The 17,052-nt window shown below is 38.7% G+C and overlaps 1 protein-coding gene across 8 annotated transcripts in view; it reads right to left on the bottom strand.

Annotated features, from left to right (window-relative positions):
* Window positions 1-17,052, bottom strand: part of ST3GAL3 (ST3 beta-galactoside alpha-2,3-sialyltransferase 3) — a 250,394-nt gene that overhangs the window by 212,044 nt on the left and 21,298 nt on the right. For 7 of the 8 annotated variants that reach the window (XM_037827459.1, XM_037827457.1, XM_037827455.1 and 4 more), the window contains exon 2: window positions 6,081-6,225. In XM_037827459.1, the coding sequence (XP_037683387.1) occupies window positions 6,081-6,195 (115 nt within the window). In that variant the 5' untranslated portion in view covers window positions 6,196-6,225. Of the gene's footprint in view, window positions 1-6,080; window positions 6,226-11,262; window positions 11,376-13,253; window positions 13,364-13,927; window positions 14,227-17,052 lie in introns of those variants that run through there. The other variant, XM_037827453.1, reaches the window with a different exon arrangement.

Genomic DNA, 17,052 nt, shown 5'->3' on the forward strand with positions numbered 1-17,052 from the left:
ACCCTACTGTATGATTAAACCACATTTTGTTTATCCATTCACCTACTGATGGCCATTTGGGTTGTTTCCAGTTCCTGGCTATTATTAATAATGCTCCCATGAACATTCGTTCACAAGTGTTTTTATAAGCATAGGTTTTCATTTCTCTTGGGTAAATATCTATGATACTTAAAGATCTTTCCTTGCCTTCTGATCTCTATTGTTCATGATGAGAAGTCAGTGGTAATTCTTACCCCTGTGTATAATGTTTCCGTTTCTCTGTCTGCTTTCAACATTTTCTTTTTGTTTTTGTTTTCAGAAGTTGACTACACTGTACCTACATTTTTTTCAATATTTATCCTGCTTTAAGTTTGCTAATCTCCTTGGATCTCTAAGTCAATGTTGTTCATCAAATTTAGCAAAATTTCAGCTATTATTTGTTCAAATATTTTTTCTGTCCCATTCTCATGCATGTTAGAACATGTGATATTGTTCCACAGGTCTCTGAGGCTCTGTTCCTTTTTCCTCAATGTTGTTTCTTTCAGTTGCATTATCTTCTATTTCTATCTATAAGTTCTATCTATAAAAATCTACTTCTGTCTGTCCTTTCTACTGCACTACCGTCAACATTCATGGACTTCCTTCTGCTATATCCAATTTGCAGTTAAGTGAATTTTTCATTTTGATTAATATTTTGTTAAATTCTACAATTTGCATTTGGTGCTTTTCTATAGTTTTCATTTCTCTGCTGAGACTACATACATATTATTCACTATATCTCTTTTATATCTATCTTTGAACATATTCATTATAGCTACTCTGTTACGTCAGATATCTGGGCCATCTTATCTATAGACTTATTTTTTCTTAAATATGGATCACATGTTTCTGTTTTTGTTTTTGTTTTGTATGTCTAGTACTTATATTGAGTACTGGACACTGTGGATAATATACTGTAGAGACCATGGATTCTGTTATTAATTTCTGAAGAGTATTGATTCTTATTTTAGCAAGCTGTTCAATTACTGGTTGATAATCTAGAACTTGTATAGCCTTGGTTTTATTCTTTATTAATAGGGATTTGAGGAAAGCCCATGGTGTTTTCTGACCCCTCTAACTTGGTGGGTGTAATGGTTAGGTTCATGTGTCAACTTGGCCAGGTGATGGTGTCCAGGTGTCTGGTCAAGCAAGCATTGGTCTAACTGTTACTGCAAGGACATTTGTGGCTGGTTAATAAACCAGAAGGCTGGTTTATTAAATCATCAGTCAATTGACTATACCTGTGACTGATTACATCAATGAACGGCATTTCTTCTGCAATGAGAGAATTCAATCAGCTGGATTAATCCAATCAGTTGAAGACTTTTAAGGGAGAAAGAGAGAGAAACTTCACGTCTCCTGAGGAGTTCATCAAACACCTTCATCGGAGTTGCCAGTTCGCTGCCTGCCCTATGGAATTTGGACTCGTGCATCCTGCCCTACGGAATCTGGACTGAATCCCCACAGTTGCGTGACATACTTTCATAAAATCTCATATTTACAGATATCTTGTTGGTTCTGTTTACCTAAAGAACCCTAACTAATACACTGGGGCTTTGTTTTAGGCTTTGCTAGGGCAAGTCTAGTGTAGGTCATACCCTAAGGCAATATTTTTATTTCTAAGGCATGGCCTTTCTAGTGTCTCAACTAGGTGCCAGGGATGTTAACAAATTGTTAATGAGATCTCTCCACTCTAGGAGAGCTGAAACCTCAATGTCCCTGGCACTGCCCTCCCTGCAACAGTGCTTGGCTTCTAGTATGTCGTTTCTAATCTCATCCTATAGCAGCCATTATATATATGGTTAAGCCTCAGGTAATCTCACCCCACGTACATACAGCCAAGCCTTCAGCTACAGACTCACAGGAATGCCCACACAGGCTCTGGACAATCCCCTCCTCTGTGATGGACCATCTCACAGATTCCAACTGCTTCAGTTCCCTGAACTCTGATCTCTTCCTCGTCAGCTCAGTGGAACCACCCTAGTCTGCTCAGACCTTAGCCCTCTGAACAGGGTTGGGAAACTGTCCCCAGACAGAGAGCTGGGTGACTATGTTATGAATTTTCCTTCTTTAAGGATTGAAGTTGTCCACTGCCCTTTGTCCACTGCTTAACAACAGATGCCTCATTTATTTTGTCCAGTTTTGTAACTGTTTATGGAGAGAGGGCTAATCTGATACTAGTTACTCCAACAACACTGGAAGCAGAAGTGCCTCCTTAAGCCACAGACTGGAAATGACAGCCTCCACTTAATTCTTAAGATGGAAAACTAAAAGTTAATATAATGTCCTGTATCTATGAAGTTTCAGTTCAACCTGTCCTTCTCCCGATATCAAGGTCCAACCTCTAATTTACTTGCCAGTGGTGTCTTCCATAGCAATCAGTTCAGTAATGCATATTTTATAATCTCTCTGGTTATGATTTATTAAAATACCAGCAAGAACACAAAAGTAGTTGCTACAATTGATAAGGGCAGTAGCCTAAATTTTGTAAAGGTCCCAAAACACAGGAAATTAATCTGCCTATGAAAGGATCAGTCCACTTTAATCTGTTAATTAGAAATAAATAAAAGTTAAAAATTAAATTAAAATATGTAAAGCTTCCTTGGTATGGACAGTCAAAATCAGGTCTATTGATAAGAGGCAACTACCCAATTCTTATTCAAAGTACTGACCTCAATAAAGCATCAGAGCCAAGAAAAATATAAGTATTTTATCCTCATTTTGGAGATGAAGAAACTGTAGTATGCCCAACTCTTTCTAATTCCAAAGACTGTGTTGATTTGTTCACCAATTCAAATATAGATATTATCTGATAATTCTAAAATACCTTTTAAAATAGATTGATAACTAGAGCAATCTCATAATTGAAGCCTTCAGGGGTAAGCCATTTGACTCAAGCCCTGGCAATATGTCTTGCACATCAGTAGGTCTAAGCTGCCCAAAACAAAGCAGTTTCTGTCCCTTCACAATATGTCTCAAAATAAACGAAATCCTAAAATTTTCTATCTGGAAGATAATTATGATCTAACATAGCATTTCACACAGAACTCTCTTTTAGAACTTAACACATTATAATGGTTGTTTTATTTCTTTCTCATATTGTAGGCTGACAACTTGAAGACCTATGTACATTTTATATCAGGTTTACCTAGAACAGTACATGGACCATAATATGAACGTATCACTTATTAAATGAATAATTCAATAACAGAAAACTCCAGTCCCTTCCCCACCATGAAGAAATTTCAATAGGTAATCCTAATAAGTTATTGATAGTATAAAAATTAAGTAATGCTAAAGACACTTCTTTTTCAAATAGGGATGCCCTCTAAACTCCTCAGATGAAAGGCATACAAACTTTAGATTACTAAGCCTCTCTGAAGCCTCAGTTTCTATTTCTGTAAAATGAGGATAATAATAACCAATAAAAACTATGAGGATCAAATGAGATATGAATACAAAATTCCCATTACAGTAAAGACATATAGTAGACACTCAATAAATTATTATTTTCATTTTATCATCTTCATCAATATTATTAAGCCACTGCCTAAATTTCATTACACAGCAGTCATCTGGGTTGGGAAGATCCTTCAGCTTGACTTTGCTTACTGAGTAAAGGAACCTTCTCTGACTCGGTCAGTCATCCAGGGTTGATCGTTATTACTCTGTTCTCTGATCTTACAGAGCAGAAAATAATATGCTACAGTAGGATAGTCTAAACAACCTATTCAAAGTCAAATATCTAAAAGGCTTGAAAGTAATGGAAAAGGTATGAATAGCAGTTAGTCAGTTAAAAACTAATTCAAAGGACAACAGATAACTAGTAATAAACCACTGAAGCCCACAGCATAAGTGAATAGCACCTCACCACCTCCAAACCTAATTACCCCCTCTGTCTTCCTCTGGAGGACTTTCTTTCCTTCTGCTTATTTTCTTCCTCACCCTTCCTTTCTCCACTCACCTCCTGACACTCTCTGCTATTTCTTTGAGCCCCTCTCCTCTCTCTTTTTTATCAATGAAAAAGGAGAAGTAAAGCAAATCTTTAATATTTGCTATACTTTTCAATAAAATAATGAGACAGGTTTTAAAGACAGAAAATCAGGACTCAAATTCCAGTTCCTGTAATCAGCTGTGTAACCTTGGGTAAATTAATTAAATTACGTGCTTCAGTCTGCTCAACTGGAAAATGGGGATAACAATAGCTTCTTTGCAGAGTTATACTCAGAACTGTAAAATGTTATAGTCAGAATTTGTAAAATGTCTAGCACAATACCTGGCCCAAAACAGATGTTCAATAAAAAGCTAATTTCTTTCCCTACTTCTCTAGGAGAATATCTAACCCTCAATTACTTCTACAGGTCAACAGAAAGGGAGGCTCCAATCCTTGCTCATATTTCCTTCTATATTATAGATACAGATGGGTCCATCAATTACAGATAGATAACTTCCTGTAACTACAAAATATTGCACTGCGCTGATACAAACACTCCTTATTCCAGGTAGTATCCTTAATTTTAAAAATAACTCTGTACACATAATGCTGAGTTAAATAAGCCAGATACAAAAAAAGATATTGCATGTTACCACTAATGTGAAATCTTTGAAAAATGTAAAATAAATGTTTTATATTATAGAATGTAGGGGACCTAGAGATAGACAGTAACTAGTGAAGAGAGAACAATAATCTAATGAGAACAGATAAGATACAGCAAATAATCTTAATATATGGGAATGCTCAGGAAAGACTATGGTTATTAGTTAAGTTTCTTGGGGTATGGTAGGAACATGTTGGAAACAATGTAATTATTCTAGGTTACTTGTTTTTCTTATTCCTTTGTTTTGTTTGAATTGTTTTTTTTTTATTTTTTGATAAAGTATTAAAAAAATAAGTCTGTACAAAGAAATTTGAATAAACTCTTAAAACACAAAATAATAGTGATAATTATATGCTAAGCATATAGCAGGCACTTAAATGTTCCATATAAAACAATAAATTAAAGATATAACACTATATTTTAAAAACTGGCTTGAAAATGCTTCAGCAGTTTGGGCCTTGGGATTAATGAACTACCTCATCAGAACAGCTCCCATGTTAGGGTCTCAAAACAACAGTAGTCCAATCTGCCAGCTGCCTCTTCTAGCCCTTTTCAACTCATTTTAACCTCCAACCTAGAGAACTGACTCAGTTCTACACTGGTATCCATCCAGCAGACGGTTGTAAAAATAAAACTACTTTAGGGAAGACACACTATTGGGAATGAGAATACGTCAACCAGTATTTTCCACCCCAAGCTCAGACAGCCATCAGACAAAGAAACCAAGAGGAAAACTATGGTCACTATATGTTACTTCAAGTCACAGCCAAGAAGACAATGTGCAAAGGCTGGTGATGATCAGTGTAAGCTCTTCAACTGCAAGCTGATAACCAAAAGCCAGGGATGTCAGGTAAATAGAAACCGAGTCAGAGGGGTTTCAGACAGCTGTGTAGAACACACTGTAACACATGGGACCAAATGCAGGAAGGGAAGAAAGAGATTAGAAGTTACTGGTTAGGGAAAAGAAAGTATTATTCTAATTAGGTGCAGGTTCAATATCGGCAAAGTTTCTAAAAAGATTAAGTGGACAAAGTTTCTTTTGGGAGAACAAAACAAAGACAATATTAAAAGAAAATTCAAGGAAAAGGCAAAAATGAATGTTTTAAGGGCTGAAGAAAATCCAACTTCAATACCAAGCCCCAAGGCAATAAGTGGTGAGAGTAGCACTACACTATAGTAATTAAAAAGATGAATAGAAGCATTCAAGAATAGAAACAGTGGTTTGGTCTGAGTTTTTAATTGAAGAATAACACCATTCTCACTGGATTCATAAGAGGGATTGATATGTGCTCTGGCACGCAGTCTTTAAAAAAAACCAAAATTCTCAGCCCAAATCCCAGAAATGTTCAGTTTATTCTCATTGCCGAATTCTGAAGAATATGTGAGCATTAAAGCCACATGAAAAGCCAGACAGCTGATCTGCAACAGGCTGTTCCTGGGGTGGGCTGGAGTGACAATACTTACTGGAGTCCTCCCACTGGAGTAAATGTAACTTCCATGCAGAATAATACAGAAATCCCAGTACCAGAAATAGGCAGAGGGCTAGCAGCAGATTACGTACAAATACCAGGAGTCCCATCTTCACATGATTTGCAATTTCCTACATGACCTAAGAAAAATAAAATAAAAACAATTTAGGTCTTAAAAAAGAAAGCAATCATATTATTGATTTAGTATCTAAAGATATTTAAAATAGAATATCTATAGAAGGAATTTTCAAATGAAGAACAACCTACAATTACGACTAAATTCATGATGTGACATCTTCCAATCTACTCATTCCACCAGTCACCCAGTATCCCAGCCAGAAATCAGTAGTGTATCCTCCTTCACCATTATCTCCAACATTCAATCAATGACCAAGTACTCGCAGTTCTAATCTCCTAAATAGATATCAAATTGTATCCCCTTCCTACCATCACTACCCTAATCTAAGCCACCACTGCCTTCCCAGAAACGCATTCCCTTGCCTTGAAATACAAACTCCCCCAAATCCATTTTCCATGCAGCACAAGGGGTGATCTTTTAATAACACAAAATCTGAGAATGTTACTTCCCTGCTGTGGTGGTTTGGAGCTGTGGTACAACTGCTGTAGAAGACAGTTAGGCAGTTCCTCAGGAAGTCAAGTAAAAAATTACCATATAACCCAATGTGGTGGTTTAAGCTGTATGTACCCAGAAAAACATGTTCTTAAATCTAATCCATTCCTGTGAACCCAATGTAAATAGGACCTTTTGATGAGGTTACTTCAGTTACTGTGTCCCACCTTAATCAGGATATGTCCTGTACCTATTATTGGAGTCTTTTCTAAGTGGAATGAAATTCAAACAGAAAGAGAGAAAACCCACAGAGTAAGCAACTGAAGAGAAGGGAAGAGAAGGAAGAGACCAGGAGATGCTGCCATGTGCCTTGCCATATGAGAAGCTAAGGACCAAGGACCGCAGGCAGCCAGCCTCAAACACCATTCTTTGGGGAGAAAGCATCGCCTTGATGATGCCTTGATTTGAACTTTCTCTTAGCCTCAAAACCCTAAGCAGATAAATCTTCATTGTTTAAGCTAAATCATCGCATGGTATTTGCTTGAGCAGCCCAGGAAACTAAAACACCTATTTAAATCCCTTTGTATTCATTTTCTATTGCTACTGTAACAAATTACCACAAATTTAGGAGCTTAGCAACACAAACTTAACATCTCACAGTTCTGAAGCCCAGAAGTCTGGGTCCTCTGCTTAGATTTTCCCAAAGCCAAAACAAAGATGCTGAGGGATCTGTGTTCCTCTCTGGAGGCCTGGGGATGAAGCGCTTGCAAGCTCCTTCAGGCTGTTGGCCAGATGCAGTTCCTTGCAGCTGTGGGACCGAGGTCCCTGCTTCCTTGCTACCAGATGGGGGCCAGTCTTTGCTCGGAGAGGTGGCCCGCAGCCGTTCTCCTGCTTCCCCATGGCTCCCCGTCAGCCTGGTGAGTCAAGTCCCTCTCACCCTTTGAACCTAACTTCCCCTTCTGCCATATCTCTCTTCTGCTTCCAGGCAGAGCAAGTTCTCTGCTCTTCAGGGCTTATGTGATTAGACAGGGCCCACCTGGATAATACAGGTTAAAAGGTTAAAATCCCTATTTTAAGGACCGTAGCCTTAATTACACAGGCCAAGTCCCATCTTTGGGGGACCATTCTGTCTACCATACCCTTCATTAAATTCTCAGTTCCTTTAGAATAAAAGAATTTCTCCTAGCCTAGCATCCTCTTCTGACTGAGCCCCCTGTTTACTCTGCAAAGTCATCTTTGGCTTCTCCCAACCTTGACTGTGGCCTAGGCTACAGCCATCTCTGTTCCATTTATTCAAAGTGTCTTGCTGTTTGTCTCCTCAAGGCCTCTGTTCAGAGTACATTCTCCACCCACCTGCTATTTTGCCTGCTGCACATCCTTTGACATGCAGTTAAAATGTAACATTCACCAAGAAGCCTTTCCTGGATCATCACCTTCCCACTCCTACTCAGAGATGCCAGCCAAGTCATAACATAAGAAAAATAAATTATGTATAAATATTATAAATGAAGGTATAAAAGTTATCATTTGAGGACTGTAAAACTGTCTGGCTAGAAATGCCAGGAGAATCATCTGAGAAAAACATTATAACTAATAGGAAATTCAATAAAGTGGGTGATTGAGACTAATTTACAAAGGTCAACCACTTCTTAAAAACTATACCAGGAATAACTAATTAGAAGACATAAATGGAAAAAAACCCAATTCATGAGAGCAACAAAAGCTATAAAATACCTAAAAATAAATGAAAAAGATATGGAAAGATTTTTACTAAAGAATATAAAAGACCTAGAAAAACAGAGACATAACATGTTCCTAAATGAAAAGATGCCATGTTGGAAAGATATCAGTTTTCCTGAAACGCCAATCTTCTATAAATTCAGCATAATTCCAATCAAAATCCATGATGTATTTTGAACTTGAATTTAAAGTAATCTTGAAGAGCCAAAAAAAAATTTTAATGAAAAATAATGAGACGCAAACACCAACTCAAAGTTATAATTATTAAGACGGATGGGTACTGGCACAGGAAAAGACATATATGGAACAAAACAGAGTCTAGAAATGAGCATTTTTTCTCTCTGTATAAATGTGTATGTACATGCACACACATGAACTGATTCTTTTAGTTGCTATATATGGCTCTGAATTAATTATATTTTTCATAAACCACAAGCACTGCCTCAGTAATTTTAAGATTAAAAAAATATCAAAAATTAACATTTTATTGAAACACTGGAGAACACAGTTGGAGCCTTATTATTGTAAGTTTTACAATGACAAAACTTATTATAAAGCTTCAGCGGTCAAAACAGCATGGCACTGACACAAGAACAGGTATTTAGACCAATGGAATCAAATTGAGAGTTCAGAAATGAACCCTCCTATCTATGGCCAATTGATTTTTGACAAGATTTCCAAGTCCACTCAATTGGGAAAGAATAGGCTCTTCAACAAAAGGTGCTGGGAAAAATGGATCCCATATGCAAAAAATGAAGGAGAACCCTTACCTCACACCATATATAAAAATAAACTCAAAATATAAGACCTAAATATAAGAACAAGGACTATAAAACTCCTAGAAGAAAACAGAGGGAAGCATCTTCAGGACCTTATGTTTTCTTTAACTTTACATCAAAAGCACAGAAATAAAAGAAAAAAATAAATGAATGGGACTTCATCAAAATTTAAAACTTTTGGACATCAAAGGACTTCAACATGAAAGTAAAAAGACCCCCTACAGAATAGGATAAGATATTTGGAAAGTACTATCCAATAAGGATTTTTTTAAATGTAATTTTATTGAGTAATATTTACATACCATACAATCTACCCAAAGTATACAAAATATACAATCAATGGTTCACAGTATCTTCACATAGTTGTGCATTCATCACCATGATCATTTTTTTGAAAATTTGCGTTACTCCAGAAAAAGAAATAAAAAGAAACAAGAAAACCACAAACATCCCATACTTCTTACCCCCACACACACACTGACCACTAGTATTATGCTCTATCCAATTTTAAGACTCTTAATAGAGGTAGGTTAACTAAGATAGTGTAGTATTATCAAAGAAAGACATACAGATCAGTAGAACAAAACAAAACATCCAGAAGTAGTAGATCCACACAAACATGGGCGACCAAACTTTTTTTTTTTTTTTTTTTTTGCTTTATAGTTATACAATCACTGTCAAAGATCAGGGCTACTGGATTACAGTTCAACAATTTCAGGTACTTCCTTCTGGCTATTCTAAAACACTAGACACTAAAAAGAAATATCTATATAATCAGTCAGTAGTGACAGTCATTTATTAAAACCTAATTTCTCAGTTACACCTCCTCCCTCTCATTTGATCATTCGCTCAATCTTCAGGGATATCTGGGCAATGACCATTTTAACTTCTCCATGCTGGAAAGGGGTGTTGACCTTATGGGGTAGAGGAATAGAACTGGTTGATGTTCTTGGAGAGACTAGTACCTCTGGGATTCAGGGCTTATCTGGCATTGGATCAATTTGGAGGCCTTAAGATTCTGAAAGAATAAACTTACTAAGAAAAACTTTCATAGGGACTTAGATAAAGCCCAGGGCACTTCCAGGGTTTCCAGGAATACTGCTGGTTGGGGCTTGGCATACTATGGTAGTTAGCCATCTGGCTAAAGCTTCCATAAGAGTAACCTCCAGAATGATCTCTCGACTTAACCTGAAATCTCTCAGCCACTGAAACTTTAGTTTGTTCCATTTCTTTTCCCCCTTTTGGTCAATAAGGTAATCAATCCCAGGATGCCTGGGTCAGGCTCATCCCTGGGAGTCATTTTACATTAAGAGGGGAAGGCAGTGAGTTTACCTGCAGAGCTGGCTTAGAGAGAGAGGGGCCACATCTGAGCAACAAAAGAGGCTCTCTGGGGGTGACTCTTAGGCATAATTACAAGCAGGCTTAGTTTCGCCATTGCAAAAATAAGTTTCATAAGGGCAAGCCTCAAGATTTCATGATTCTGCATGATTTTTCTGTAAACCTAAAACTGCTCTAATAAAAAAAATCATAAAAGAAAAAGGTTATAAGATTATGTTTCTGAAAGCAAAAAAACAAAACAAAACAAAAGATGTGTACATGAATGTTCATTGACAACTTTGGTTCTAAGAGCAAAATCCTAGAAACAATCCAAAGTCATCAACAGGGAACCAGAAGGCACTCTCTCAGTAGTCAGCTGAAGAAAGTTTCAAGATGGGATGTTTTATGGCTATGTGAGGAGGGTTAAAGGAACCAAGGGACCATGAAGCTTCCAGGGACCAGCAACAGCAGGAAGCTACTGTCACCCCTCAGCCTGAAAGGGCAAGGGGAGAAAAGGGTGTTACTGGAGCCTGGCAAGGGCCAGAGCTGAAGAAGAGAGGCTGCTCACCAGGCAGTGACCCCAGAGGCACTCTGACCTCTCTCAATACTTGCCCTCTGATCTCCCACCAGTGCCTTTTAGCAGCTGATCCCAAGTGGAAGCCAGAGGACAGGGAGGCCCAGGTGATGCAGTTCGGACAGCTCAGAGGAAAGAAGGTGGATATGGATCTGTGAGGGCAAACAGAAAATTAAAAGCATACACTATGACTTACCAGTTAGAAAGAATGAGGTGCATCTGCAGGTACTGACATGGACCAATGTCGAGATTTACTGCTAAGTGAAAAAAATCTGGCTGTAGAACAGTCTGTATGTATAAGGCCCAATACTGGTAACAACAAACAAGGAAAACAGTAGTGTTTAGAATTAAGAATAAGTACTAAATAAATAAAAGACTATGCACCAAACTCTGGACAATAATTAGCTCAGAAAAGTGGATATGGAGTGGTATCTTTCATAGTCTAGTTAGTTAGTTTTTCATATACATATACATATTTTTATTTTTATTTTTATATTTATCCAAGTGATAACTGTACAAAGTTTTCAAAGTGAAATAGAACTCAGAGAGCTGCATTTCCAGCAGCACTCAGGGCTGTGTATTCTGTCCAACCCTCCCACTGAGAACAACTAAAATTTAAGGTATAAGTGGCCTGCCCACAGAGGGTGGGAGGTTCTTGGACAGCTTTTGCTTTCCTTTTACAAGGGGGCAGAAGCGGCTGGTATGGGCCTGTGCCGGTTTGTATGTATTATGTCCCCCAGAAAAAGCCATATTCTTTGATGCAATCTTGTGGGGCAGACATTTTAGTACTGATTAGATAGGAATTCTTTGAGTGTTTCCATGGAGATGTGCCCCACAACTGTAGGTGATAACTCTGATTAGATAATTCCCATGGAGGTGTGGCCCCACCGATACAGCGTGGGCCTTGTTTACTGGAGCAGTATGTAAGAGCTCAGACAGAAGGAGCCAGCTTGCTACAGCCAAGAGGGACACTTTGAAGAACGCACTGGAACTGAGAGAGGAGCTTACAGAGACATTTTGGAGATGGCCTTTAAAAGCAGACTTTTGCTCCAAAGAAGCTAAGAGAAGACAAATGCCCCAAGAGCAACTAAGAGTGACATTTTTGAGGAGCTGAGGCCTAAAGAGGAAAGTCCTGGGAGAAAGCCATTTTGAAACCAGAACTTGTAGCAGACACTGGCCACGTGCCTTCCCAGCTAACAGAGGTTTTCCGGATGCCATCAGCCATTCTCCAGTGAAGGTACCCAATTGTTGATGCCTTACCTTGGACACTTTATGGCCTTAAGACTGTAACTGAATAACCAAATAAACCCCCTTTTATAAAAGCCAATCCATCTCTGGTGTTTTGCACTCCGGCAGCATTAGCAAACTAGAACCGGGCCCTTCCCGCTTCTTTCTTTCCTGAGTGCAGATGAGATGTATGAACTGCTGCAGCCATACAGTGACCACAACCTAAGGCCCTGGCAGATGCAGAACACACATCCGCCAACAGGTTCACACACGCATTCAGCAGATATGCAGGCAGGAAGGCTGAGTCAATCACCTATTTTATTTCTGTCTTTTCCACGAAGGAAAATACTTGTCTTCAAGTGAAGACAGTAAAACAAACATCCAAAGGAGGAAACAGATTGCCAAAAGTAAATGACACACAAAGTAGTAAACAGTTTAAAATAAGCCAAACCTCCAAAGTAAGGAGAACAACATCCTGAGTTTCTGAAAAAGATAAAATTTCAAATCTGTTGCTGGGACAAAAGTTTGACAGCACAGTCTGGTAGTGAGACTGTAGGAAAACAAAAATAAAATAGGCAGTCGCAAGCATGGCTCCTGGTGGGGGGGATTTGGCAATATCCAACACAATTACATGCTTTTACTCTTTAACCCACAAATCTCTCTTCTAAGAAACTGTCCCAAAGATACACTGGAAGCATTCGGCATTAAGATCAAGACTGATAAAAACAGATTATAATCCATTAAACAAGAATCTAATAAGTGAGGAGAGGAGAAAGCTTTCCCTTAGAGTGGATCATCAACTGATGAATGTAGAAGGAATAATGGAATTAGAAAACCACCATTTAGCAACCAGTATAGTAATAACATCAAAGGAGGCTAAAATTAATGGGTAAAAGTTTTATGAGAAATGATATATTATAAAGTCTTAAAGTATCTCCCCACAAAATACTTATTCATTACCGAAGGGAAAGAGAAGCTTCATAATGGAGAAATCTGGTAGCCATCACCGTAAGTTAGTAGAAGGATACATGGGAGTTCATTGCAATACTTCTGCAATTTTTGTTGCAAGTCTGAAATTATTTCAAAATGACAAGTTAAAAATGAAAAACAAAAATATTAAAATAAATGTTCAGATAAATGAGAGGTTATGCAGCTACATAAAATGTTTATGAAGAAATTTTAACGATGTGGGGAATGTTTATGACATAGTATTGAATAAAATAATTAAGATACAAGTATCACATATTCAATTATTTAAAAAGAGAGAAAGATGAGAATAAAACATTAAAATGCTAACAACAGACAAATGCTGAGAATTTTCTGGCTGTGGGAGTGTGGCAGACCTCCTTGTTCAGCCAGAAAAAAGCACACAGGTTAGGAGGTGCCGAGGCTCAGTGTGTACCCACAGCATGGAGAAGTGCAGCAATCTGTATCCATGTCCTCCTCAGATACTCCTCTTATCTCAGAGAAGGAAGCGTCTCTCTTCTGTCCAAAGCTAACGCAACAAACACTGAGTGCTAGAGATTATACGTGGCATGGAGGGTGTGCAGACTTCTCACACACCACTCATTCTTCAATCCACCATGATCGGGGCTGCCTTTTGACCCCTGTCACTCAATACGTTCACCACTGACCTCTTAAATGCCAAATCCAATGGACACTTCACAGTCCTTCCTTGATTTGAACTTTATACAGCATCTGAAATTGTGAAAGGCATTATAGTGTGCTGTAAGAGCAGGGCCAAAAGCTTGAAATTCATAAACTAAGTAAACTTGGGCAAATTACTTATCCTGTGACTCAGTTTCCTAAATATATAAAATGGGGCAACAACAATACCTACCTCATGGGATGATTGTGAGGATTAAATGAGTTAAGATATGTAGAGCATTTTAGAACATGCCTGCTCATATTTAAGTGTTCGTAGTTATTCTTATCTTACTTTTTGAAACTCTCTTTTGCTAGTGCTCTATACCTCCTTTGCAGTTAATTTACTGGCTGCTTTTACTGTACTTTTAATGTTGGGTATTCCCAGTGCTCTGTCCTAAGCCCTTTTATCTTCTACCTCTATACACACTCTCTAGGCAATTTCACGCATGCTATGGTCTCAGTAAACACTTATATATAACTGATGGCTCCCAAATGAGATAATATATGTAAGGCATCCAACAATGATATTCAAAATATTTAACCATCAAAGTAGCATGGGCACTAACCAATCAGAATGTTTGCCTAACTATATAGGCAACCAGCATATCAGTGGTTACCAGCTGAATATCAGTTTTACAACTGCCTATTAAATATCTTTACATGAATATTCTTTGGGGACCTCAAAGTCAACAGATTCAAGTTGAAGTCATCATTTTTTGCGTACGTTCTTCCATCTGCCCAGAATGCCCTTTCACTGCCTTCTCTGCCTAGCCAACAGCATCTCATCTCTTAGGATTGTTCAATATTACCTCCTTCAGGAGGCTTTCCTATATCATAGCCTTACAGGGTCAGACACATACTCAAATTCAGAACACCTCCAGCTGTTTGTGTCCCATAACATCCCAGGCTTACCTCTATCACAGCATTCATAAAACACGTTGTCTGTTTTTCTGTCTCTGCAAAGTATTAGCATATAATTTGAAAGAAGAACCTATAACTTAGGTCTGTGATTTTTCTGGCATTTAACAGCAAAACGCCTAGCACACAGTAGCACTCAAGAGTGTTTGTTTAAAAGAGTAATATGTTTCTAATTCTATGCCTGTTTAACACTAGACATGACTAATATAATCTGTACAAATTCCAAAAAGTAATATACACTAAAGGGATAATCTCTCTCTCTCTCTCTCTCTCTCTCTCTCTGTGTGTGTGTGTGTAAGAATTTTAACATATAACAATTTTATAGAGAGAGAGCTCAGAGTACCGCCTCAGGCTCTAGTTTTTCTCATTCTTCCAGTATCCCCAAGGCAATCTCATTCACTTCTATGGCTTCATTTACCAACATTATGCTGACAACTCAAATGTTATTATTCAGCCTAGATATCTCTTCTGAGTTCCACACACATTTATTTAACTTCCCACTCTATACCTCCAGCTAGATGTTTCACATATGCCTCAGACTTCCCCTATAAATCTCTTTTTCTTGCCTTCTTGGCTTGCACACTTTGATGAAGCAAGCTGCCACAGAAAGGCTCACATGGTAAGTAACTAAGATCCTCAATCCTGTCCAACAACCCACAAGGAACTGAATGCTGCCCATAACCCCTGAGTACACTTGGAAGCAGATCCTTCCCCAATCAAGCCCTCAGATGAGACCACAGACCCTGACAACCCCTTCACAAGAGACTGTGAGGCAGAGGACCCAGCTAAACTGTGCCCAGATTCCTGGTCCACAGAACAGTGAGATAATAAATGTGTTTTGTTTAAAAAAAAAAAAAAAAAAAAAAAAAAAAAAAAAAAAATCTCTTTTTCCAGTTCACATTCTCAATAAAAGGTAACACCTTCACAGACGCTTCTGTCAGAAACCTGGAAGGTATCCTTGACACTATCCTCTTCCTCATACGCACCCTCCACATACAATTAATCAATTCCTATCGGTTTTACCTCTTAAATACTAGTTGAATCCATTCACCTCTCCATCTTCATTGCCACCATCCTATTCCAAGGGACTGCAACCTTTTACCTGGACTAATGCAACAACCTCCTAATGAGCCTCCGCTATCCATTTCAGCCCTGTCTGATTCATTCTCTACACAGCAGTCAGTGTGATCTGCCCGTCCTGCCTGCCGCTTCTCTTGCCACCTCTCACCACCTCACCTCCACTAGCCTGCAACCTCAAACTGCTTTCAGGGATCTGAACTTACTGTGCTCCCTCCCAATGTCAGGCTGAAACCCTACTGACCCCATCACTTCATCTAGCCAACTCCTACTCATCCTTCAAGTCATATCTTGAAGGTTAATTCCATATTTAGGTTAGGTCTCCCTGTCCTGCACTCCATAGGACTCATATATCCCCTTCCCACTATATAATGTACTTATAATCTCGTAAGTTTATCTACAGCAACTTGCTTAATATTTACATTCTGGCCATTCAGGGCAGTGAAGGTGTCTATTTTGTTCACTATTGTATCTCTAGACAGTGCTCAAAAACCATGTTTCTGTCCAATCAAGATGGTGGAGTGAGAAGTTTCAGGGTTCCATTCCCCCACAGAAGCTTTGAATAACCAGCAAGAACTGGCAGAAACATCCTTCTCAAAGCTCCAGAAACAGTTAAAGGACTGCAGTAACAGGGCAAGTGCCAAATCAAGAAAAAGGCCACTTAAAAGCAGTAGGATCTCATGGTGCTCTGGCTAACCCCCTCCCAACCCTCACTGGCCAGCATGGAGCCAACTAGTGCCTCCAGTGTGGATCCCTGGTCCCGGTTCTGGAGGGAGCAGAGTAACTCTTGTGCAGATACTAGAAGCATGTACGTCTGGCTCAATGTGTCTGGTGGTGGCCTGAGGAGCTTGATGACTGAGAACTTGCCCTGCCTGTAGACAGCGGCTCACAAAGCTCTCATACAGAGTGCTGTGGGAGAGCAGTAAAACAAGTTGTGCTATCTGGGGCAAGGAACTGCTGGCCATAGGTCATACAGTATAGTGCCTAGACCGTGAGGAAACTGTTTTCTGCAGAAGAGGGGACATTCATATCTGTGTAAATAGGGGAATTCTTAGGGCCAACATGCATGTCCAAGACAAGATTCATGCAAAGGGCTGAAGCTAGTCTTTAAACTCAA

Source organism: Choloepus didactylus, chromosome 2 (assembly GCF_015220235.1).
Source record: "Choloepus didactylus isolate mChoDid1 chromosome 2, mChoDid1.pri, whole genome shotgun sequence".
Taxonomy (NCBI): Eukaryota; Metazoa; Chordata; class Mammalia; order Pilosa; family Megalonychidae; genus Choloepus; species Choloepus didactylus.